General features: G+C 41.0%; 1 protein-coding gene across 8 annotated transcripts in view; it reads right to left on the reverse strand.

Annotated features, from left to right (window-relative positions):
* Positions 1 to 26486, reverse strand: part of TAB3 (TGF-beta activated kinase 1 (MAP3K7) binding protein 3) — a 75913-nt gene that overhangs the window by 24208 nt on the left and 25219 nt on the right. For 6 of the 8 annotated variants that reach the window (XR_006287886.1, XM_037902049.2, XM_037902041.2 and 3 more), the window contains one exon: positions 5585 to 5772. Coding sequence is in view for 7 of the 8 variants with exons in the window: in XM_037902049.2 (XP_037757977.1) it covers positions 5585 to 5686 (102 nt within the window). In the remaining variant the exon portion in view is untranslated. The remainder of the gene's footprint in view (positions 1 to 5584; positions 5773 to 26486) is intronic. The other 2 variants (XM_043538012.1, XM_043538011.1) reach the window with 1 other exon arrangement.

A 26486-nucleotide genomic window follows, 5' to 3' on the forward strand; every position in this document is an offset into this window, starting at 1 on the left:
TGACAGAGATGTGTCTAGTCTGTCTCTATTTGGTCTGTAGACTGAGCTGAACTACATTTTCAGGCACCACATGTGAAGCCTGGCATGAGGTATAACTGCTGCACCTGCTGCCATATGTACGAGGAATTGGAAGCAGTGTCTGGCTGATATTTGAGGGCTGTTTCATACTCTCTTTATGAGCATGGTCCAGGAAAGGAACCTGTGCTGAGGCACAAGCGCTTTGGCCTGTAACGAGTCCAGGTCAGCCCCTATGAACGATAGGCTCTGTACAGGGGTGAAGGTTGATCTTTGGACGCTGATCTGAAGACCCAGGTCCATGAACAATCTATTACAGTCTTGGTAACCCAGCGGGCCTCATTAAAGGAGTGGGCTCTGAGGAGACAACAGATCAAATAGGGGCAGATCATGATCCCCCTGGGAACGTAGGTTAGCAGCCACTACTGATTGAACCTTGGAGAATACTCTCAGAGCCAATGATAGCCCAAAGGGGAGTATTCTGTACTATAGTGGTCTTATCCTATAGTAAATCTGAGGAACTGTCTGTGGGATGGTAGGATTGAAATATGGAAATAGGTGTTCTGAAGGTCAATGGCTGCAAATCAGTCTCCCTGTTCCAATGCTGGAATAATTATTACCAGAGTAACCATCTTGAATTTTTGAGCCTTGACAAACCTGTTGAGTGCTCTGAGGTCTAGTATGGGTCTCCAACCGCCATTCTTCTCGGGTATCAGGAAATAGCAAGAGCAAAAATCTTTGCTTCATAGATGCTGGGGTACTGATTCTATGGCTCCTAATCGGAGGAAGAGATCTATTTCTTGTTGTAGTAAACTCTCATGAGAAGGGTCCTTGAAGAGGGATGGAAAAGGGTGTTGGAGCAGGAGAGGTAAAGTTGGATGGAGTACCCATTGTGAATGATTTCCATCCATCTGATGTTATACATTCCCAGATGCTGCGGAATGTGGCAAGGCGGTAGGCAAATGGGCAGGATAGGTTGGTCAGCTGCAGCGCTTAAAGGGAGTGGTCTGTTGACACCTCAACCAACACGTCAAAACTGCTGTTTTGAGGTGACTGGTTGTACCGTGGAAGACTGTGGGCTCGACGGTTTGCACCTGAAGAATCTAGGTTTCTTTCTCTGAGGTTTGTAGAAGCTTTGAGTTGGGTATTGGGAGGTGTGGGATTTATGCTGGGGCTGCAGACTAAATTTTCTTTTTTGTCCAAGTATATAGATCCCTAAATGACCGGAGAATAGCCTTGGAATCTTTAAGGGTGTAGAGGGATGTGTCAGTCTTTTCAGCAAATAACTTGGTGCCTTCAAAGGGAAGGTCTTCAATGGTTGTCTGCACCTCTTCAGGGAACCCAGAGAGGCGTAATCACAACCCATTTCACATAACCACTATAGTGAAGATGGACAGGGCCGCTGTATCAGCTATATCGAGGGCTGACCAGAGTGTTGTTTTGGCTAATAGTTGCCCTTCCTGGATGACAGCTCAGAACTGGTCACACTCTGACTCTAGGATCTGATCAATAAAGGTGCTGAGCTTGGAATAATTAACACAGTTAATAATTAACATATTTGCTGTTAATGCTTGATAATTTGCATTTGAAACTGCAATGTGGCAGAGGAGTAGGCCTTTCTCCTGAAGAGGTCAAGGTGTTTCCAATCCCTATCATAGGGGACAGATCTCATTTGGTGCTGGCAACCCCGGGAGTTTATGGCATCCACAACAATGGAGTTAGGGCGAGGCAGAAAAAAGGGGTTCTGTCTCCATAGCAGGGAGATTTTTATCAGCCCATTTACACATAGGCATTACCGATGCTGCACTTTGCCATATAGTTTTTGTGGGGTCCAGGAGTGCCTCATTGATGGGGAGGGCTATTCTGGAGGACGAGAGAGTAGGATGTCAAGGAGTTTGTGGTGAGTATCTTTTACCTCCCCTAGGTGTATCTGCAGCGTGTCTGCTACACTTTAGCCAAGTCCTGGAAAAGCTGGAAATCATTGGCTAAGCATGGTGGCGGGGGCATGACTGCCTCATCTAGAGAGGAGGAAGCTATGTTGGTTTTCGATGTAACCTCCTCTTTGAATCCGCCCTCTTCTTCCTCCACAATCTCCTCTGGAGGTTCAGTGACCGAAGGAGAACATCTCGGGGGCTCACGGATGTAAGCTGGAAACCCAAGAAGTGTGTGGTTGATATGATGCCCAGGGATCCCAATAGGGCTATTGGAGCAGTGGGATAGAGCCTGGTGGTGCCCATGATTGGCTGTACCATGGCGTGGTGGAGCACGCTGATGGTATGCCTGAGGAGCCACGAATCATAGAATATCAGGGTTGGAAGGGATCTCAGGAGGTCATCTAGTCCAACGCCCTGCTCAAAGCAGGACCGATCCCCAATTAAATTATCCCAGCCAGGGCTCTGTCAAGCCTGACCTTAAAAACTTCTGAGGAAGGAGATTCCACCACCTCCCTAGGTAATGCATTTCAGTGTTTCACCACCCTCCCAGTGAAAAAGTTTTTCCTAATATCCAACCTAAATCTCCCCCACTGCAACTTGAGACCATTACTCCTTGTTCTGTCATCCGCTACCACTGAGAACAGTCTAGATCCATCCTCTTTGGAACCCCCTTTCAGGTAGTTGAAAGCAGCTATCAAATCCCTCCATATTCTTCTCTTCTGCAGACTAAACAATCCCAGTTCCCTCAGCCTCTCCTCATAAGTCATGTGTTCCAGTCCCCTAATCATTTTTGTTGCCCTCCGCTGGACGCTTTCCAATTTTTCCACATCCTTCTTGCAGTGTGGGGCACAAAACTGGACATAGGACTCCAGGTGAGGCCTCACCAATGTCAAATAGAGGGGAACGATCACGTCCCTCGATCTGCTGGCAATGCTCCTACTTATACAGCCCAAAATACCGTTAGCTCTCTTGGCAACAAGGGCACACTGTTGACTCATATCCAGCTTCTCATCCACTGTAAACCCCTAGGTCCTTTTCTCCAGAACTGCTGCCTAGTCATTCGGTCCCTAGTCTGTAGCGGTGCATGGGTTTCTTCCATCCTAAGTGCAGGACTCTGCACTTGTCTTTGTTCAACCTCATCAGATTTCTTTTGGCCCAATCCTCTAATTTGTCTAGGTCTCTCTGTATCCTATCCCTACCTTCCAGTGTATCTACCATTCCTCCCAGTTTAGTGTCATCTGCAAACTTGCTGAGGGTGCAATCCACGCCATCCTCCAGATCATTAATGAAGATATTGAACAAAACCGGCCCCAGGACCGACCCTTGGGGCATACCGCTTAATACCGGCTGCCAACTAGACATGGAGCCATTGATCACCACCCATTGAGCCCGACAATCTAGCCAGCTTTCTATCCACCTTATAGTCAATTCATCCAGCCCATACTTCTTTAGCTTGCTGGCAAGAATACTGTGGGAGACAGTGTCAAAAGCTTTGCTAAAGTCAAGGAACAACACGTCCACTGCTTTCCCTTCATCCACAGAGCCAGTTATCTCGTCATAGAAGACAATTAGATTAGTCAGGCATGACTTGCCCTTGGTGAATCCATGCTGACTGTTCCTGATCACTTTTCTCTCCTCTAAGTGCTTCAGAATTGATTCCTTGAAGACCTGCACCATGATTTTTCCAGGGACTGAGGTGAGGCTGACTGGCCTGTAGTTCCCAGGATCCTCCTCCTTCCCTTTTTTAAAGATGGGCACTACATTAGCCTTTTTCCAGTCATCCGGGACTTACCCCGATCGCCATGAGTTTTTTAAGATAATGGCCAATGGCTCTGCAATCACATCCGCCAACTCCTTTAGCACTCTCGGATGCAGCGCATCCGGCCCCATGGACTTGTGCACATCCAGCTTTTCTAAATAGTTCTATTCTTTCTACACATCGGGATGGTTTGTCCCTGTAACCTCAATAAGGATTCTTTAAAATACAGCCAGCTCTCCTGGACTCCTTTCCCCCTCATGTTGTTCTCACAGGGGATCTTGCCCATCAGTTCCCTGAGGGAACAGCTTCATAGGGAGTATGGAAGGAAGATGACTAGAAAGTAGAGGTGCCTGGCAAGGTACCGGAAAAGACTCACGTGCTTGGAGAAGACTTGATACCGAAGCTCCAGTGCCAAGAAGGGGAGACTCTGGTATATCAGATACGCTGAGCTCTCTTGAGTGCCAGAACTCCTGCAGTCAGGGATCTCACCAGTGCTGGATGGCTCACTGTTGACAGTGCCAACGGTACAGAGCATACCAGCAGGATCTTCTTAACCATGTGCTCCCTGCTCCTGTTTTTGTGTATTGGTACCATTGGCTCAGAGTCTATGCCCATCAGGTCTTTAGGCGCATCAATACCTGCTGCTCTAGACCCTCGTAAGCTATGGGTACCATGCTTGGATTGCCTTGGTGTCAACAGTACTGACAATACAGAGCATGCCAGAGATCTTTTATGGCTAGCTCAGGGCTCACAGCTCTCTCTTTAGATGTCTTACGAGAGGGGTCGATGGCTGATTTCTTCGACCCATAGTCCCTAGATGTCGAGGGCTGCAGAGAAGACTCATGCATTCTGGGCGACTCCTGGCACAGATCCAAAGAAGACTGGAGGGCTGCCTCCATCAGACATTATCTTCTGTTTGAATTCCCTGTCCTTTCGAGACCTGGGTTTAAGCTGTTGACAGAGACCACAATTCTGCAGCATGTAGCCTTCCCTGAAGCAGCATACGCATCAAGAGTGTTCATCTGCCACAGGGATGGCCTCCTTGCAAGAAGAGGCACTTCTTGAAGCCCGGTGAGTTGGGCATACCCTGTTGAGGGAAGGGATCCCCAACAAAAAAGGGGGGGAAATTAAAAGTTTTTCTTTTTTAGAAGATAAAGAAAAACTACAACTAAGACTGAAAAAGACCAACTAGCTACTAAAAATGCTAAAGAAAAGGAAGACGTTAACGATCTCAAATGGACTGCTGATGACTCCGACTCTATCCAGAGGCAGTTGAGAAGGAACTGTGGGGGTTTAGCCTGCACGTACTGGTTAACCTTATGGTGGGGCACAAAGGGAGACAGCCTGACACTGATACCAAAGTTTTCCAACCAGCAGCACAGGGACACGAACACCCCTACAGTGGAGCACCCATGGGGCATTACTCGAAGACAAAGACTGTTTCTTTAAGAAAAATGGCAAGGGCCTTACTGCTAATAAAAAGTCTGGTCTTGTGAAAAATCCAGTAACCCACAGTTTAAATTCAGGTATGAGTGCAACACTGCCTACATTGAATGGCAGAAGAGAAAAAAGGCGTTTTCCACTCTCACATCCTGAGATGACAGAAACTTGAATAGTGTCTTTCTGCTCAGCCACAGGGAATATCTACTTTCTTTTACCCCGAAATAAATAAATAAATGTTTCAATAGAATGTAAACTCAAAAAGTTTGCTGTTCTCCAAATTCCCGTTACCTTTTAGAAACTTAAAACCCCCCAGAAGACAACTATGAAATTGAACTGATTTCTAATCAGTCTGTTACAAGGGGGTTCCTTTTTATGCTACAACAATAAATGTACAGTAACTGTTACTATGCTACTGTATTCTGCTGCAGCATACCTGGAGCATGCACTGAGACACCACCCCTTCTGGAATCTCAGGGAAACGTTGCCGGAGGTCATGGAGTACCTGCACATCAAGTTGCTGATTACCCTGCGCCATGCCAGACTGATGTTGTTCTGGGATTCTCAAAATGGAAGTCAATAAGCCTTCCAGTGGATATGATCTTCTGATGCTTCAGGCATTTTCTATTGGGAAAAACAGACAACGATCATCATATTTATTAAAATACATCCTAATTCATCCAAAGTAAAAGTGAAGCTAACTACATTCTCCCTCCACCAAATGAAGTTTGCGTATAGATGACCTGAACTGTTTTTTAGATTCACAGATTGAAAGGGGCATGGAATAAACACAGAAACTGAGTCATGAATTTCTAATCCCGGATGTGCATTAGACTCCCTCAGTTCCCCCGTTGATAAAAATGGGATTAATATTAATTTACTTCTCAAAGACATTTTGAATAGTTAAAAGTTTGTGGTGTTTGAGGATATGATGTACTATACAAGGGTTCATTCATTATTTTAATAATAGAACTATGTGCTAACAGTGACAGAATAGAAGTCCAGGTGGTACAATTACCAGTAGTATTTTAAATTATGTATTTTAGCTAATAATTAGATCTCCAACTCCCGCAGTGCACAAACACCACCACCTTTAAATGTATACCACTAACTAAAATTAGACAACAGCTGAAGACATCAGATAACAGATTTTGTAGCTCAAGTCTACAACTTTCCAATAAAGTACCTGTTTAGACACTTCAGTAGTTCAGGCATAATATGTACCCTACCTTAAAGCTGCTCAAAATACAGAGCAATGTTCTCTGGATTTAATCTCTTTCCTTCTCATATCATCTACTAATTAGAAAGAAAAAAAATACAGGCACCATTTTTGTGACCTATATAGGAAAATAATTCTTGCTACAAGGTTTACCCATTTTGACTAATCAACACAATACTAGCCTGAAGTACTGTAGCTGAAGTCAGAATACCAAGCCAAGGATGCCTTCTACAATTCTGGCCAGAAAGTAACTAGTAATATTAAGTACTTACTATAGCTACATTTCAACATACTTTACAAACATTAACTAACCCTCAAAACCTTCTTGTGAGGGAGTTAATATTATTCTCATCTGCCAGATGTGGAAAGGAGACAAGGGTGTTCTATAGCCTGGGTTGCTGACTTAATTCTTTGCTCAGAGTAAGATTATGCACTTTCCAGCACAACAAATTCTTCTGTATGTTTCCAGACTTCATTATGAAACTATCTTACTTTAGGGTGGACAGAATCTTGCATGTGATTTGTAGATTTTTTTCCAGATTTATAGACAATTTTTTCACACTTTTAGCCTTGACACTGTAAGCATGGCATTAAGAATCTTAAAAAACACCTAGATAGGAATCTTAATTGAAAGTAAATTGCATGAGCCTTTGCTATCCACCTCACCAAAGGATTCTCAAGACTGAATTAAGCTTCTCCCCATACCCCTCAAAATTTCACTTAAGCAAGAGACTATAAATTGAATATTACACTTTATATTGCACATCAGGATATTTTTGGCAGCTATAAAGTACATGTGTTTATAAAATAATTACTTCAGTGGTAGCAATAGTATTCTCTCCAAAGGTTTGATGCTCATTGTATCGGTACATCTAATTTTGAAGCATCAACTTTTCAGCAGAAAATGAGCACTTAAAAACTTGTTCTGTGAAACACTGCCACACAAACGTCAGTGTCATTCCACAGTGAAAAGCTTAGCTGAACTGGGCAGAAACAGACTATTCTATTTTATGACTTGTATTTGTACTGCATAAAAAATATGCATTTCAAAAAAATGCATTTAAATGCATTTCAGAAATGCTATGTGCCGAGGTAATAGATTCTTCCCAAGCATTCTGAATGGTCTTGACAACAGCTAGTTTCTTGTACCATGCAATGGTCTTCGTGGTTGCATTATATGGCAGTAACATTTGGTCTAATTTTATTAACATGTCTGATCAAAGGTGTGGAGACAGTGAATAAGGAAGTATTCTTTATCCCTTCACATAACACAAGAACCAGGGGTCACCCAATGAAATTAATAGGCAGCAGATTTAAAGCAAGCATAAGGAAGTACTTCTTCACACAGCACAGCTGTGGAACTCATTGCCCAGTGATGTTGAGAAGGCCAAAAATGCAGCTGGGTTCAAAAAAGAAATAGAAAACCCCATGGCGGATAGGTCCATCAATGGCTATTAGCCAAGATGGTTAGGGGCACAACCCCATGCTCTGGGTGTCCCTAAACCTGACGGCCAGCAGCTGGGACTGGATGACAAGGAGATGGATCATTCAATAAATTAGCCTGTTCTGTTCATTCCATCTGAGGCATCTGGTGACAGCCACTGTTGCAAGACAGAATACTGGGCTAGGTGGACCACTGGTCTGACCCAGTAAGGGCATTCTTATATTCTTATGACTACTTTATGTGGAAACTGCCACTTTTGGCAACATACCCAGACCTGAATAAAAAAAAATATGAAAAGGCATAAAGATCTTTTCATGAACAGATGAGCCCTTCATAGCCCTACAGAGATAACACATTAAACCAACCACAGAGAACGGAACTGTGACAACTGAACTGTGACAACTGTAATGCTTTAACACAAATTTAATTAAAACTGCACCAGTTAACTTGGTATAAAATGTTTGAGTGGACAATGTCAAACTCTTTAAACTGAGATTTAACATATATTCTGGCCTATCCACATTTTGTTTAGACAAGCTTGTCCTGGTCCATATTGAATGGCCAACGGCCCTGTCTGTGAAGAGTTATCCTCAATATAGAACCATATTTCCTAGGCAGGGTTTAAACCTAGCTATGTTCAAACTGAGTTATAACACTGTTCACTGGGCTCTGTATAGGTAACTAAACTGTGTTTAAAAACAGGTTTAAAACTGTGCTTTAGTCCAGTTAGAAACTTATGCTAGAACTTTTTAACCCAGTCTGGCCAACAATGAAGACATCCAGTGATCACTAGTGTTGACCTGACAGACATTTTACCACTATCTCATCTAGGCAAACAGTAGACAAAGTAGTAAAAACAGCTGTGACTGATTGCACTATCACTTCCATCATTCCTAGAGCAAAAGTGGGACAATTTTCCGATACTCTCAGGGCAGAAACAGACTAGCAGCCAAACAGTGATACAACCCAATTCAACTGTGTTTAAGCAACACTTAAATTCAGTTGTTAAATATGGTTAAACTTTGCACAGACTTGGTCAGTTGTGTTAAAACTGAATTAAACTGAACTGTTTAAAAAGCCATGTTTACACTAGTTCAAAAACTAAGTTTGATACTAATATGCAAACTCTTCTGTAGGAACATACAGAATCAGACGAGGGATCCATTAAGTCTGCTATCCTGTATGTGACAGTGCCCACAACCAGCCCCCCAAAAAAGCTTCTTCCTAACCACCAATAGGTAAAGAGGTTGGTTTGTGCCCCTGAAGCTTAACTGTTTAGACTCTTTCCAAAATCTTGGTGTCTATTTTGTTTATTTTTTAATATTTAATTTTGGATATTCTTCTCATCCATATAAATGGTTAATTCCTTTTTGTATGATACGAAGCTCTGGCCTCTCACTCTTTACCTCGCCCCAAGTACTCTGTTCTCTAGGAACTTTCCTACACTATTTTTTTCCCCTTTCTTTTAGTCTCTAACCACTGTCAAGATAAGATACTTCATTATTTGGAGCGTTCTGTCACTGAAATTAATATCCATTAAAGCAGAAACATCATCAGGTCAAAGGTTTGTTCTTCTGCCACAATTGATGCATACTATTAGTGAATGCTACCACTCACATTCGACACTACTCGTTGGGAATCAATAGGACAATCTGAAGAGGTGAAATGTCTTTCAAATCATGATATGATGTAAGCAATACAGTCTGCCATAAAGGCACTGTACACAGCTCAGTTGCTCGATACAGAGTTTACCACTGTGGACAGAGCTGATGCCACAGTAACTCTATACCCTTTTGACTTCAAAAAAGTAGAGAGAACATTGTCTGAACCACTTTCTTCAAAGATCAAGAGAGTGCTCATTGATGGGCAGTAGCTAGTTGGGAAGGGATCCTCTAAAAGTCTCCAGATCTGATCACCAATTAGCTCTATACGACAACCACCACTTACCATACGGGAAAAAGAGTAGGGCGACTCTCAGAAAAGAGGAACTCACGGCAATCAAGCTTTGTGTTTCCATTAAATTCCTCCCTCCCCACATGTTAATACAGTGCTAGGGTTCCACTGTCATAAAACAGTGAAATTAAAACCCCTCTGTAAGATAGAGCGAAGTTATCTGAAATCTAGAAAGATGATTTAAACATAAAAGTTTACGCATCTTTTCTTGCTTTGTTTTCATTCTTTATTCTCTCCCCCTTTCCTGCTTCAGTTCTCTTGAGCTACGCTTACTCTCTGTCTTCATTCTTTTTCTTTAAAAATTTTTTAAAACCAGTCTCAGTTGAAGCAGGTTCTTCCTTCATCTCCTTTTACTTAGTATTTCTGCCCTACTTTCCTCCCTTTAGTTATCTTTTAAAATAATTTTTGCTCCCCTATATTGTTCACTTCTTGCTCCTCTTTCCTCTGTTTTATAAATTTCTTCTCTGCCTGCTCTCTTCCCCTCCAGTTCTGTATCTCTCTCCATCTTCGTTCCTTGGACCCTTTCATTTCTTTCCTCAGGATCCCAGATTCCATTTTCTTCCTCTCAATCCTCCTTTCTCTCATTCCACTCACAGCAGTAGCATGCCATCATCCACTCATTCCTTTCCCATTGTCAGGGATCTCTTACACTATGATTAAAGTGATCCCTGGCTCTATCCACATATGGAAATAGAAAATTTGTTTCAGGGAGAACATGAATACCAACAGATATATCAAAGAGCACTGACAAAAGTTCTGGGGACTGTGTCACTGTGCTACTACAGAATTGAGGACCAAAAGAAAAAGCAGCAGCTTGTGACTCATCTGGATCCCCTGATGCAACAGGCAATAATGGAAGTCTGGCTTACCCGGGCTGGTAAAGTTGGGGGGGGGGGGGAAGGGCATAGTAATCATGCAAAGCAGTATCTCTACATTGAGGCAAAGGTACCACAAGCCAGCCTTTTCAGCTGCTCAGCTATAAATTAGGAGAAGAAAAAGATTGAAGGGAGAAGAGTGGAGATCAACAACCAACACATAAGATATGTTCTGTAATCAATTGATACCAAATGTTTCTTGAAGGTGCTGCAAGGTATGCTAAATTTACTCTGTTAGCGGAGACATCAAAAAATTACGGTACTCAGCAATAAAATGCTGATATGTTAGCTTGACATTATTTAATCAAATTTGAAATTAATTTAAGCATTCCTTCAGCATTTAGGAAGCTCGAAAGTTACTGAGTTTAAGATAAAATGGCAAAGACTGCTGCAAGGATGAATTATGTTTTGTGCATTTTTTTATTTTTTAATTATTCAAACATGAATTTAGTAAAATTGTCACTGTAAGAGACACATCTGTGAAATTCTTGTGTTACTGTTCAGCAATGTCAGTTTGGTCATATTACCGAGTGCTACTTTAACAAGTGATTTAAAATATGTTACTTTTACCATATACTGTATATCTGCAGGATGTTTTGTTTAAATTGTAGGGGGTTTTTTTTGTTGTTAAAATCAGTTTTCCCCGTTGCAATCCAATTCTGAACATTTTTATGTATTTATAGTAAGGATACTTAATTGCTGTCAATGTGTCAAACAATTTTGATAAAAAAACAAAAGCAGATTTCATAGGGCACTATATATAAGGAATTATGGATAGTCACTGATATTATGCTTTAAAGTCTGTGACCGAACAGGGAAAAGCAGGTTCTCTCCTAGACAGGAGAAAAGGTAGCTCTCTCCCTGCCTTCAATGTAAATTAAGCAGCAGGGAATCAAAACAATAGATGCTCCATTTGCATATGAATCAGCAGGAAGATGGGAGGTCAACAGGAAGGGAAGAACAGCAGGAATCCTTCCTGCCTCTTGTAACAGGGTCAGTGAACTTTGGGAGATATAAGCAGAAACAAAAAGCCTTGTAGGAGTCAAAGGGCCAGGGCTCTTGGAATCACAGAACATTGTATCCTTCATCCGAGGTGGCTGAGGTCTCTGGGAACTGAATACAAGTGAGAAATCTTCTTAGACAAAGATTGTAACTTGCTGAAATTAAGTTTTAATCTCAGAAATGTATTTTTACTTTTGTTTGTATGTACTTATTTTTATCTTTGTAAATGTTTGTATGTACTTATTTTTATCTTTTGACTCATTGTACTTGGTATCATTTAAACCTATGACTATTTAATAAATGTGTTTTATTTTTACTCTAAACCAATTCAATGCCGTGAATGAAATAAGAGTGTTTGTCAGAGTCTAATTAAATTAATGAGCTGCAGCATACTGCCTCTTTAAAGGAACAATAAACTTAAGGCTCTGTAAGTGTTCAGGGAGAGGGCTGAACAGTGCAAGGCAGACAGTTTTGGGGAAATTCAGGACTCTGTGTGTGTGGGTGGCAGGTGTTGGGGTTACACTGCAACAAAACCAACTGAGTCATGGAAGCCAGAGGGTGACCTGCACGCTTGTAGGTTGGCTGCTGGTGTCAGGGTTATCAGCCACAGCAGCACAGCACTGAAGGCACCCAGAATTGCCGGGCAGGCAGTGACACAAACCCTTTTTGGTCTGGGCTGAACCCCAAGGTATCAAAAACTCCTTTGAAAACCCCAACCAAATTCTGACAGTGCACAAAAAGAAGGAGAATTCCGCTCAACCTCTCTTAGCTGTGTTGGCTCTGCAGGACTAAAACGGAATAAAGGAAGTGGTAAATGTTCATTTTTACGATGAAGTAAACAGATATAACTCAATACATACAGGGAGAAAATCTGATGTCTAAGATGTTGCTATTTTTATATAGTATCTTTACAGAGCAAAAATGACATTGATTTCAGTTGCACATTGAGACTTATTTGGAAGTAAAATAAGCTACCCCCTTCCATAATTTTTTCTGCTCTCCATTGCATTAAATGCAAGATGTAGGCACATTCAAGATGTACCAGATGTACATTTGCAAAACGCTGACTTAAACAATCTAGGTATGTTAGAACTAGGATTACTGCTATAAATGATGTTAAGACAGAATAGATCATATTTATTTGTATATGGAAATAGCTAACTATTCCAGCCGTCTTTTATACACAACACACTGCTGCAATGTTAATCCTTAATTGTTTGTATGTTTCCATATCTCAAAGTCTGCCAGTTCACAACTCAGTTAACCCTGTTTACAGATCAATGACTGGCAGCAGCATGCGATGGATCTGCAAATTTTGGGTGATATTTATTCCACTGTTCCAAGTTCTTTATTCTTCCTGAAAACACACAAATCTGAATCATACAGAAAAGTACCAAATACTAATCCCCTACCAGAACAACAAAGAAAATGCACAAAGGAAAGTCTAAATGCCTGATGTTGAGGAATGGAAAATATTTTAATAATGACTGAGAAGATTGAGATCAATGAGTAGAAATGAAAATGTATGTTTAAGCATGTAAAATTGCATGTATGTTTAAGCATGTAAAATCTGATTCTATTAATCCAGAGCTATATAGTAGTCCTTCTGCCAAAAAAATGATTCCTTGTGGAAAGATGAGATTGTCCAAAAAGAAATAGCAATTCTGTAAGTAAAACGAGATCACAATCAAGTCACCAAGCTACTAGCCATTAAGATCTCTCTCTCCTTTGTATCTGATCTACAATAGGTCATTCATTTTTATCAATTCATTTGTTTTTTCATTACCTAACCTATTATGAGGTTGCAACCATATCAATCTGAATGGTGTTCAAAATTATGCTTGCTTGATGATGAGCTGGCTGGACAGCCAATTTTTCACCATTTTGAAGTAATGAATTGTGAGAACTTAATCTACAAACAAATGTAGGGTGGGTATCTGGATCTTCAATTTTAAATCCTAAAAGGCATACAATTAGGATTAATGTTCCATGAGCAATATTTCAGCCTTCTTCCTGATGTGGGTTCAACCTGTGTGTCTGGATCAGTCATGATACCTAGATAAAAATCCCATACCTTCTCAAATAATTTCCAATTTGTCCTTACGTGTTCCGTTAATTTATTTTTAGTGTGGAAATCAGGTTTGGAGACTGAGTCAGCAATGTCAGTCTCTAGCTAGTAAATCCCTCCAAAGCCTCCTTTAACTGCTTTTGTAAATTTACAGCCTTTCTGTGGAGCAGTTATGTAAAAATGTGCTATATGCTCACATATGAGAAGCTTAGAATGAACTTCAGATATTTTCCTCTACTTCCACTTTAATTTCATCACATGAAAAAATGGCACAGACCTCCTTCCTGTGCTTTTCTCAGCATTCCTAGACGTCATCTTTTGCAATTTGGCTAGTGTTCTGCTTTCTTTTCAGATGTAAAATTAATAGCATTAAGTGGGATTTTATTCTTCCCTTTACAGATGATACTTGTAACCAATATCTGGTCATTTCTCATGTTCAACCAATCTTCTTGCCCTAGTATCTAATACAATTCTTTTTGTTCTTCCTTTGATTTTCTCCATTTCTTCTAACAGCATACCTGAAAAGAATGCATCAAGAGCGAAGTGCTTTGGTCATTTTTAAAAACTGCTCATCTTGTGCTACATCAAAGTCAATATTAGCATAAAAGAAAGCTGCAACTCTTTCTCTCAAGTTCATGTCTTTGTCCTCTAGCAGTTTAAAAGCTGCTCAGAGGCCTGGAACAAAGACTTAAATGATCATTGCACCTACATTTTAATGATGGATCTATCTTATCACCAGTCTGTTCTTCCTTTCAATAAGTTTTATTCAGTGGCACATTAGATCATGAAGAATCCAACAAAATTATTTTCTGTACTCTTCAGAAGAGTATTTTTTTCAACCCTGACCATATTTACTTTGCACTTCAGTTCATCCAGTTGCTTTTTTCCTACCCCTTTAGACTTGTGGAGTCAGAAAAAAAATGTATTGTCTTACGTAATTACCTTAGGTAATTAAATACATTTATATTAATTAGCAGCTTTCAAATGTCCTACATTAGAATGGAATAGCAAATACTAGTGACTTCAACATTTTGAAGACTGAAAAACCCAGCCAGTTTTATTCAATAAGCATGTTCTCAAATGCCCTGGTTACCTCCAGAATTTTCTAGGTTCCAACAAACCAAGCGCTCTGCCCTCAACCCCCCAGTCTCAATCAAAAAGAGATCACTTAACTCAGTACTCACCCGTCTCTGCCTAATTAGTGGGCTCCACATTCCCCTTTCCCTCTGTGTTTCTAGATAATTCTATAACTTGTTTCCTAATAAGCACCATAACCTTGATGCTCTCATCATATCTCCCTTCAACTTTTTAGAATTGCACAAGTTTTTATTTATAGAAAAATTATTTCTAAACTTCTCAAATAAAAAAAACTTTCCCAATATATCAATTTCTTGTAAATACTTCAGAATGAAATAAAAAGAAAGCTATTTGTTTTAATTTAACAACTGTGTGTGTTTTTTCCCTAGAAATCAAATAAAAATGATTATAGGTTTGGGGTTTTTTTTTAAAATGGCCCTTGTAACTACAGATGTGAAATCATATCCAATTCTCTAAAGCTGAAAGGAGGCTAAGGCAGACTCTAGATCACATTCTCTTCATTGAAGCAGCAGCTAGCACAGTGCTCAGCATTTAGTAAAGAGCGTCACTCCACTATCATAGTGTAGAAAATGCAGCTCATTGACTCAAATAGAGATTGAAAATAATCTGGAATCCATTTTAAATATCTACGTAAGTTACAATTTGAGATCCTGTAAAAGGTATGTTAAATTAACTTAGAGTTACAGTAACAGTCATAAAATAAACATCCCTTAATAAAATCCACCATTAAAAGACAAGGAGGCTTCTGACTGAAACCCTATATTTAAGGATGAGTTCTTAGCTGAAACCAAGTTTTTAACCTGGACTTCACTCCTAAACTAAAATGAACACCCATGATTAAAATGCTGGAGCAAGACTGGAGCAAGCTTCTGAGCTAAATTTAACTACCAGGCTGAAGTGAGATCCCAGGGCTGGAGACCAGTTTTTTAGTCCCTTAGCTCCCCACTTTATTGGTTTTTGCTAATCAGCTCTTTCCATCTTTCCATACGATTTCAATAGGAAACTGCAGCACTGGCACCTAACGGATTGCATTGTGAAAACTGTATAAATACCACCATTTACAAGCCCACTCCCATGACTCAAAACAGAATCCAACAACCAGCAACAAATACATTAAGTTAATCCTTTCACTGATCTACTATGCCCTGGGTTTCCACATTCTGCAACTTAATTCTTCACAGGGAGAGTTCCCCCTTGATTTTGTAAGAGCTAGTCTACTAGAAGTGCTACCTTGGTGCAGCTGTGCCGCTGTAGCGCATCTGGTGAAGACGCTCTATGCTGACGGGAGAGAGCTCTCATCAGCATAATAAATCCACCCCCATGAGAGGCAGTAGCTATGTCGACAGGAGAAGCTCTTCAACCAACATAGCATTGTCCACACTGGTGCTTTCCTCAGTGTAACCTGCGTGTCTCAGAGAAGAGTTTTTTTTTCCACACCCCTTAGTAATGTAACTTATACCGACAAAAGTGCTAGTGTAGATATCGCCTTATTCATACTCCTGAGCAATGCAAGTTATACCAAAGTAAGTGGTAGTGTAGACCTGAACTTAACCTAGTCGTGGGCAACCTGTGGCCTGCAGGCCGTACACGGCCTGTCGGGGTAATCCGCTAGTGGGCCGCGAGACAGTTTGTTTACATCCACTGTTCACAGGAACAGCTGCCCGCAGCTCCTGGTAGCCGCAGTTTGCCATTCCCGGCCATTGGGAGCTGCGGGAAGTGGCGGCCGGTGAATTGAAAAATACTATTTCTTTTATCATTTTTACAGTGCAAATGTTTGTAATAAAAAATGATAATATAAAGTGAACACGGTACACTTTGTATTCTGTGTTGCAGAATAAATCAATATATTTGAAAATGTAGAAAAATATCCAAAAATATTTAATAAATTTCAACTGGCATTCTATTGTTTAACAGTGCAATTAATCACAATTAATTCTTTTGAGTTAATCGTGATTAATCGACAGCCCTAAAAAAAGCAATAATTTCATCTTGATAACAAATTCTGACCGACATATGACAATGATCACCTTGCCATCTGTAATGCCCATTAAGCTTGCAGATCTTAACTTAAATTAGCAATAAAGAAATTCATATGTTATATGATATTGCTTTGATTTATGAGAAAACTGTAATCCTGAAGGATTTATGAATCCTCTAAGAATGCAGGTAAAGTCCTAAAATAATGTATTCTCAACCAAGTCACCCAGTAGAACACTGTACATTCTTTTCTCAGAAACACCATACATAATCAGTTCTCTGGTATTCCAGTGAAGCTGAAGAGTAAAAACAGTGATCTTAAAAATGAAGCCTAGACATTTAATCTTAGCACACATAATCTAAGCATATTTCTTGTAGTCTATGTAGCATAGGAAGTCTTCAGAAAAGGCTGCTTTAAGTGTAAGTTTTTTCCAAGCAATATCTAATCACTTTTACAGATCAGTTAAGAGGTCAGATTCAACAAGCAATCTGAAACGATACTATTATTTAAGCCAGGGGTTCTCAAACTGGGGGTCAGGATCCCTCAGGGGGTCACAAGGCTATTACAAGGGGGGACGTGAGCGGTCAGCTTCCACCCCAAACCCCGCTTTGCCGCCAGCATTTATAGTAGTGTTAAATATGTAAAAAAGTGTTTTTAATTTATAAGAGGGGTTGCACACAGAGGCTTGCTATGTGAAAGGGGTCACCGGTACAAAAGTCTGAGAACCACTGATTTAGGCATTACAAAACACAGGATTCCCAGAAACTGCCTAGTGGCAAAGAAGTGGGTTGTTCAGAGGTTTGATTTACTAGGGTAAATAAATGGGAAAATATTCTATTGCACTAGGAAGGTTTGCTTGTTACAGTATAAACCAGCGGTTCCCAACTGGGGGTCCGCGAGCTCTTTCGAGGGGGACACGGAACCCCGCAACTGAAACCAAGTGCCCCGAGTTCCAGCACTGAAGCCAGGAGCGGCGTGGGGCTGAAGTCGGTGGCCCCCCCTACCACAGCCAGGAGCGGCGCGGGGCTGAAGCTGGCTGTTTTTATATGAAGGCTGGTGAATGGGGAGGAAAGGTTCTGCTGGCTGGGATCTGTTTTGAAGCCAGGTGTTAGGGGTGAGGAGATGAGGAAATACTGCCTGGCAGCTGAGCCAGAGGTGTGGCTGCTGGGAAGAGATGGGAGTTGAGGGGAAAGAAGCTGTTCAACTCCTCCCCTAAGTTTCGCCACTGCCCAAATCATGCTCTGCTCCAGGAAAGTTCTGCTATAAAAGATTAGGCTGATCACTGTAGATGATTCCACATAAGTGATAGCATACCCATAAAACTATCTCAGCTCCCTTGCTGCTTTGGTTACATACTTCTGAAAAAAAAAAAAAAAAGACTACCCACCATAAACTGTATGCCAACAACAAAACATCAGAAGACAAGAAGGAAACTAGCTCAGAAGACAGAATTAGAAAGCAATGAATTTAAATACAAGTATATTACTATTTTTGGTTTGTTGCCTAACAGAGCAGAGCCCAAAAATGAGTAAGTTCTTGGTCAAATGTCCGGTCTATACTCCTAGGCGAAGACGTATCATTTCCCCTCACACTCCTCAATACTCCAGCAACCTTGTAAAGACAGTTACTGCTACGCATTTTACAGTGATTGTAGAAATAAGTGACCTGGAAGGAAAGGTTGCCAGGACATTAAAGCTTTTATAAATAAGTACGACACCTAGGTGACAACCTCATTCCACTCCATGAAATCTGAACATAGCTCAAGTTAAATTCTCTTTCATCAAGGATTAACTAGGCAAAAAAAAAAGGGGGGGGGGTCTTTAACATTTCATCCCAGTCATGTCTACTATCTATTCAGTAGTCATCTGCACCCAATTATAGCCTTGTAAACATGACTGGCATGTGACCTGGCTGCAGATGCAATCATGTAATCTCACACTCTAATCCTCTGAACAGGCTCTGGAACCAAGACTGGCTCAACTTCAAACTTGCCTGCAGTGCAACTATTAATTAGGTTGACTATTTAAGTAGTTTAAGTGATCTGGCTCCATTGACAATGGGAAAAATATAAAGAAGTTTTGTATGTGACATTTTTATTTATTTAACCCCTCTATTTAATGATTACATTCGATGTAACCGTAACAAAATTTTATTTTCTCCAAAACTCATGCCAGATAAGTCTCTTTACCCTCCCTACCAAAAGGTGAAGGCAACGACAAACTTATGGAAATGTATCTATAAAAGTGTTTGCCGACTGAAACATCTTGAGACTCCAGCAACTGCATACAAACAACGTGGTTTCATGTGTACATATGTTGCAGCTTTACTGCCATACCTACCACCCCACCTAACCATAGTTATTAAGTGTATTCTGGGAAGCAATGCCATATGTCAAGGCATATGAGTATTTCTTTTCCAAGAGTCCCCAACCTGCCCTAAATTATCCATCTAGGATTACAGGATGGCTTACACAACTCCATCTCCTGCCTCAATGATCACAGTGACCACTTGTTGTGGAGACATTCCTAGCACTGCAGGTTGCTACATCCACCGGATTCTGGAGTTTGCTGCTTAACAGCTTGGAAGCAGACTGGGCAGAGAGTTACACTATAAAGAACAGTCTCAATTGTAACCTGAAAACAAGGTAGAGGAACACACAGAATTGTGTCCATTTAAAATGCCAAACTAAATCACAAAGAAAGCAGACTTCCGGCAAAACAGAGCTCAGCCCACTGCTGGGACAATACAGTAATGATCTAAACCAAGTGCAACTGGCCGAGACACCAAAACGCAACCAATCACTTTTGACTGTATGTGTGGCATTAGCAACTACCTTACAATTGAAATTCACTCAGATGAGGAAGACTGTCCTTCTGGACATGAGTTGTCATAGCACTTTGGAGACTAGCCAAGAATGCAGACTATCACTTGGAAGCTTTGGCATGGGAAAGACAATGAGAGAAATAGTACTGCAACAAAGTAAATGTTACTGATTCATCATTAACGTTAGCAATGCCAATCAAGTCACTGAGGGCCGTGAATGATGTGAAGACTTCTTAAAGTATGCTGGGGCTACTAATGGAATTCATGTCCCAATTCTTTGTTCATTTCCCCTCTCAATCTGCAGAGCTCTACAACCATAAAATAATACTGTGGTGGATCACAGAAGGTGCTTCACTTGCTCGCCTGTCACGATTCAGGATACCAGAATATGAAATAATTAGACAATGAGCAGGAAATAGTAGATAAGGGTGCCACTGATGCAGTAAAACCAAGAAATGTGATATTTCTGTGCTAAATGCCTTGGGGACCTTAGCTTACATTCTGTTGCCTTGCAATACTAAGATTATGAAATGCTAACAATTGGCAATTAAACTACTACCTCTCTAGTGTCAGAAAGGTGTTTGAGTGCATCCTGAGGGTCGATGTAGATGCCTATCGAAGCAAAATTATATTGACCTGACATATGTCTCTAGTCTTAGCTAAATCCTCCATAACATTTGTGAGCAGATGGAAAAATGCACAACCAACACCACAAAATGGGATATTGCCTATTATCCTAGGCAAATTACTACAATTGTTGGACACACTGTACAGGTATGCATGATGAGGGATGCCACGTGCCATTATTTTTTTCATACCGACACTGCAGTAGTAGAGTGCAAAGAGGACACAGATCTCCATGTTCCTGTGCTTACGCTACATGATTTTTTATTCCTTTTATCTTTTATAGATTAATCGGCTGTTATTTAATGACTGCTGTATGTAATAAAAGGATTATGACTGAAAAGTGTTTTCATGGATTCTATGCAGACAAATCATACTACAAAATAAGGTTGTTTTTCTTCATGAAACACTGATAAACAAGTTTTTCAAAACAAAGCCCATGTTGAAAATGGAAAAGAATGTTTAAATAAACATGTTGTTTACTTACAGATGAGATCACGTTCGGGGATAATTCTTGTTGTCCTCACAATACTCATAGAAAGCAGGGCTGCACTTCTGAGACAGGTAGGGTCCTCATTTTAGAAGAAGGAAATGACTCACTGCCACTGAACTCATTATGACATTGATGGGAGATGGGGCTGGAGCAGTGTGGGGTCCCCATCTGTGGCCTGGGAGCAAGTTGTTTATTTGCACCACAAGAGTCACTGCCTTAAACTATTGATTCCACATCCTCTAAGAGGCATCCATCTTTTCCTGCATCTTCCTTTTTTTCAGTCTCTTCCCAGGCCTCTCTATTCCTTTCATTTATGGCCTCCAGACCAGGAGAGCGGACAATGTCATCCTCATGATCCATCAAGATCTAAATGGGATCCGCAAATATCTTCTTTTTATTGTTCTTCCTCTTCTGCCACAGAATATTAAAATCCTCTGAAGCTATCAAAGGGAATTTGCTACACACAGATTGTGCCTGGACAAGCATGACCTAAGAAGTGCTAGGAACAGATGCATACTCAGGTTGCCCAATATACTGGGATGTTAAGGGAAAAAAGTTGGGAGCATTTCGCTAACAATATAATATCAGCTTCAAAACTGATACTCCTTTCTTTGGGCCTTTTATCCCCTGATAAGAATCATGACCATGGCATATGTCTGTCCCCTCAAAGATAGCCATTTTACTTAAAGAGTCAACTGTATTTTTTTATTTCACTTTTTTGAAGTAACAGAAGGAGGTTTAAAATCACCAATACTAGCCTTGCATCAAGCAAGGCCTTTAGACAATGGCATTTTAAAGTTAATCATTTCAAATCTACTAAATAACAACATTTTCCCTTTGTTACTAATGAATGTTTCTCTGAGCACCTATGATCTCCCACCAGGCAAAGAGGGATCCCCACCTCTATGCTGTGGGACCAAATTTATAATAAAAAATAAGCTTCATTGCAATTTGACAGCCCAGATAACCCATTTGGGTTCAGAAAGACCATGTGTTGGTGCTGTCAGAAGATTTCTGCAGGGCCTCAAAGAAAAAAAAAAAAAAGCTAGGATAAATTTCTACATCAACCAGATAGCGAAGGAATAAAGGACTCCCCAGCAACAATATACTACCACAGAGATTGGCAACCTTTGGCACGCGGCCCGTCATGGAAACCCACTGGCAAGCCGGGCTGGTTTATTTACCTGCAGCGTCTGCAGGTTCGGCCAATTGCAGCTCCCACTGGCTGTGGTTTGCCGTTCCAGGCCAATGGGGGCTGCGGGAAGCCACATCCCTTGGCCCGCGCCACTTCCCACAGCCCCGGAATGACAAACCGCGGCCAGTGGGAGCTGCGATCGGCTAAACCTGCGGACGCCGCAGGTAAGTAAACTGGCCCGGCCTGCCAGCGGATTTCCCTGACAGGCCGCATGCCAAAGGTTGCTGATTCCTGTACTACCATATAAACCAAATGCCAGAAGCCAGAAAGTTGTATGGCAATCTGGCGTGAACTGGCTTACTTGCTGGTACACACAACCTATAGCTATTGAGTAAGCAATTCATGTAATACATGATGTGGCTGGAAAAAAGAACCCCGAAGTTAACCAGGCATACTGTCAGCTTTGCCAGCTTTCAGGACCACCACAATTTTGACCCATTATATGCAATCTCACCGTGATGCAGATTTCACCTGTCACATTACTGGAGAACAGAACAGGAAAGAACTCCCACATACAATGCTATGCAGTTTAGCAGAAGATGTACTGAACTGCAAACCCATAAAACATGAGTTCTAGTCTCAGCTCTTCCACAGGCAACTGTTAATGTTTTTGTTCTTAACGACTCTTAAAATGAGCCATGGTTTCATCCCTTGGGGAGGGGAAGGGGGCAGATAATGAACAATGGTTTCATCAAGCGAGGGGGAAGGGGACTATGCACTAATTTTCCAGTAAGGTAAGGGAACTTGCACAATGTCACGTCAGATGGTGCTAGGAGTAGAGAATACAGAACCCAAGTCCATAATAGAACAGAGGCAACTCTTTCATTTTGCCTATAGTCTTTCAGAAGAAATGTTTCAAATTGGGTACTTCTGTAATCCATAGTAACACAGCGTAGATCAAACAGCTATAAGGTTCATGACTCTGCTGTTACTTCCATGCTAAGATACCTGGTTGTTTAGGTCAAGTGGTGGAGGCGCCTACTTTTACTTCTGGGGGTGCTGGGACACAGGGAAAGCAGGAGTGGCTGAGTGGGGGTGCTAGGGCACGTGGGGACGGGCGCAGATGTGCCTGACTGACTGGGAGATGCTAGGAGTCGTCTGCCAGGGTCTGCAAGGGTAGGCTTCCCAACTCCCTAACAATCCCTCCCCTCCCCCAAAATGTTCCATATTTCTCCCACCCACACACAACAACCCTCCAGGTTCACTCCCAGGCTCCTTCCCAGCAATGACTTGCGTCTCCCTCAGCTCCTTGGTTACCCCGACTCCCCCAAGTCTTTGCACTGCTTCTGAGGGGTTCGGGAAATACATTTCTGTATTGTACTTTGAATGAATTATTACTCAAAGTTCTGTATTAATATGCCTAATAAGGAATGTTGTCATACAGCATTTCCTGAATCTTTTTTGTTGTCTGTATTATTAGACATACTTGTTGACAGGTATTTTGAAATAAATTACCAAAATAATTAAAACTGGCATGATTATATTGTGTTATTTTGACAAATAATATATGCAGTCAATACTACCTCTATTAGCAGAACTGCTTACTATCTTAAGATGCTCAGATACTATGGTGATGGAGAACTTGTAAAAACCTATTATTTATAGGTTTATTATAGTTGTTTTTATTTAAAACATATATATAAAGTTTAATTTCCCCCCACTACTGGAAGTTTAACCTAAATTAATGTGTTGGCTTTGCCTGCCCTCTTATAGATGCAGAAGACTCTACTTGTTCCATGGCACCAGCAAAGCACAGCATTTCAGGGCCCAGAGACCAACTTATTTCCTCTGGAGTTATTTGTGTAGCTCGTCACAAAGAAAACACTAAAAGCAACAGCACTAAGTGGACAGATTAAGAGTCTCCTACTTCTGAAATGGATACTATGAAAATCCTTTCATTGAGAGAATGGCAATTTTTCTGTATTTTATAAACAAATGTTACTTATAGCATCCTTAGAAGTCTTATTATAGCAAAAGGCCCATCAAGCCTTTCCAGTATAACTTATCAAAAGTTTATATATAATCTCTGCCATATATAACAACTCTGGATTTAAACTTGGCAATATTTCAGTCCAGAAGCAATTAAAAAACGAAATCTAAAAACCAAGAGTAGAATTAGCAGGTCAATACTCTGACTGCACTGAGTATTTCTATATAGCTTAATATATTTTCTATTTAATTAAAATTGCAGGTACAAAGGAGCACTATAGTACAGATAACAATCATTAAATATGAAGGGATCTCAACACTACTAAGTAAAACATCAATCAGCACATTTTTATTAAGGAGGCAATCAAATACTTGAAGATATCAACCGATCTGTGCTAGAGGAGCTGTTAATTGATACACATTTCAGTTTAGAATATGAATACAAGTGGGAGAATGGACATATCCCTAAGGAAATTTATAACACACAGTTCAGGCAGCATCCTCAATAGTAAGGCTGCCCAACACTGTGTTATAAGACCCTATTTTCAGATGCTTATCCTTTTGCCAAATTATTATGCTGGAATTTTCCATGCTGTGTGTATGCCTCAGTCAACTTCACTTTTTGGGGGGTAAGTTTCACCTTAAAAAAACAGCCATATATAAGAACAAGATTAGGGAAAAAATAAGTTTTGCTTGTGTTAAAAAAACAATTGTTTCACTGAGAAACTATTGCCTCCAGGCTTTGGATCAAGGGCTTGAAATTTGGTTGGGGTGGGGAGGGAGTGTCACCCTGGTGTTAGAGTTGCACCTTTTGTAGTTCCCATGAACATTCACCCAAATTTCACCAAATTAAGAGTCTCTAAAATAAGTCAATCAATCACAGCTTGCACACACTCATTAGAGGCTTGCCGGAGCTTGGAAGCTAAACTCTCTGAAGATCCCATTTGCATTCAGCATGCTCCATCCCCTTAGAGCTGCTTTGTGCCAACTGGACTGCACATATGTCATTCCCACAGAGTGACTGAGCATGCTCCATATTAGCAATGCAAATGATGAGCAGGAGTTTCCCTGCAATTGCTCCTTCTGGTGTCTGTAGTACTGGGCACAGGAATTAAGAGCTGTGAGACCATTTCCTCTCCTTTCAGTGCCTCTGCTTGCTGGCACCAAGGCAGCACAGAAGAGAAGGAAGAAGCAACCACACTGGAATATGGAGTGCTGAGGAAAGTGGGGAGGGATCAGGGCATAAGATGTGGACAAGAAGGGAACTAGAGAGGAGCACAAGGAACAGAAGAATCTAACCACTAGAGCACATTCCTTTCCAGAACCTAGAACTGAATCGGAGTCTCTACATTCGTCTGCTACGACAAAAAGCTGTGTAACTCAAAATGTGTCACACCCCTCTCTAACAGCTTGTCCATATATAGAACAACAGCCTATTAATGTTACCAGTTATTCAATTAGCTCAAAGTGGTAGAGGTCTATGCTGTGGATGTAAAGGCCCAAACCCTGAAGACGACCTAAGCTGGGGTCAATGTGGTTCCACATCACAGAATTTCTGTGGAGGGTTTTAAAGTTTTTTTTTAATTCAGAAATTATATAAAAACATGTTAGAAGAACATTAAGGTTGTAAAGTAAGCACTTAAAAGATAGCAAATGCCAAAATTAGGGCTATGCAATTTTTATTTGCCTCTCTTGTACATGCATTATGACACAGACGATTACCTGATCACACACTTTTCCCCCCCAGGACTCCTGCATTATTCAATGAATGGGTAGGTATTCAATGTATATTTTTATCGTCTATTCACTGTGTGGCGACATACCTTATTTACCACACACCCATATCCTCAAACCCTGCACCAAATACAAATATATTATTTCTATGTTTCTATGGTACTTTGACCACAGTATCATTAACGAAACATTAAAGAATTTAGCTTCACAACACCCATTTGTAACTGGTGGTGAGATCTCCATTTTACATATTGGGAAACTAAGGAACAGAGATTAAGATAAAAAGCATCCACTAATTTTGCATACCTAACTTCACATACCACGGGACTGATTTTCAGAGTACTTAGAATATGTATAGCACTAGCCGCATGGCTTTCCTCTTGACAACTGAAAGGCCTGCAGCTAGCAACCCGGATTACTGAAGAGGCACACCTGAAAGATCAAGTGATTCCATTGTAAGAGCAGCAGAAAGCTGCAGAGAAGGGGTGGGGAGAACAGGAAACTGCAGGGAGTGAGAAAGACTCCTCCAGGGGAATTTGGAAGTCAGAGCCAGAAGGCTGAGCTCCAGCCAGATAAACCCTGGGAGCGGCAGCGAAATTGGGACCCAGCTCTGGGAAGGGGGCTGAGGACTCCCTACCTAAGGGGAAAGACACTGAAATGGGGGGTGAGGCCAGGAGAGCCAGACTATGTAAGGACTACATAAACTGGACACCAGGAAGGGAATGTTTTAAATTACCTTTGGACTGGGTGTGTAACAGTATAAGCAGCCCCTTGAGGGGGAAACTGAGGCAGCCTGCCTGTAGAGTAACCCCAGGCACATGGGAAGTGGATTCCCTGATACAAGCACACATGTTCAAAGCAGTTTCAGTTGGCTTCAGTTGCAATCACAAGCACTCAGCATTT

This window comes from Chelonia mydas, chromosome 1 (assembly GCF_015237465.2).
Source record: "Chelonia mydas isolate rCheMyd1 chromosome 1, rCheMyd1.pri.v2, whole genome shotgun sequence".
NCBI classification, from domain to species: domain Eukaryota; kingdom Metazoa; phylum Chordata; order Testudines; family Cheloniidae; genus Chelonia; species Chelonia mydas.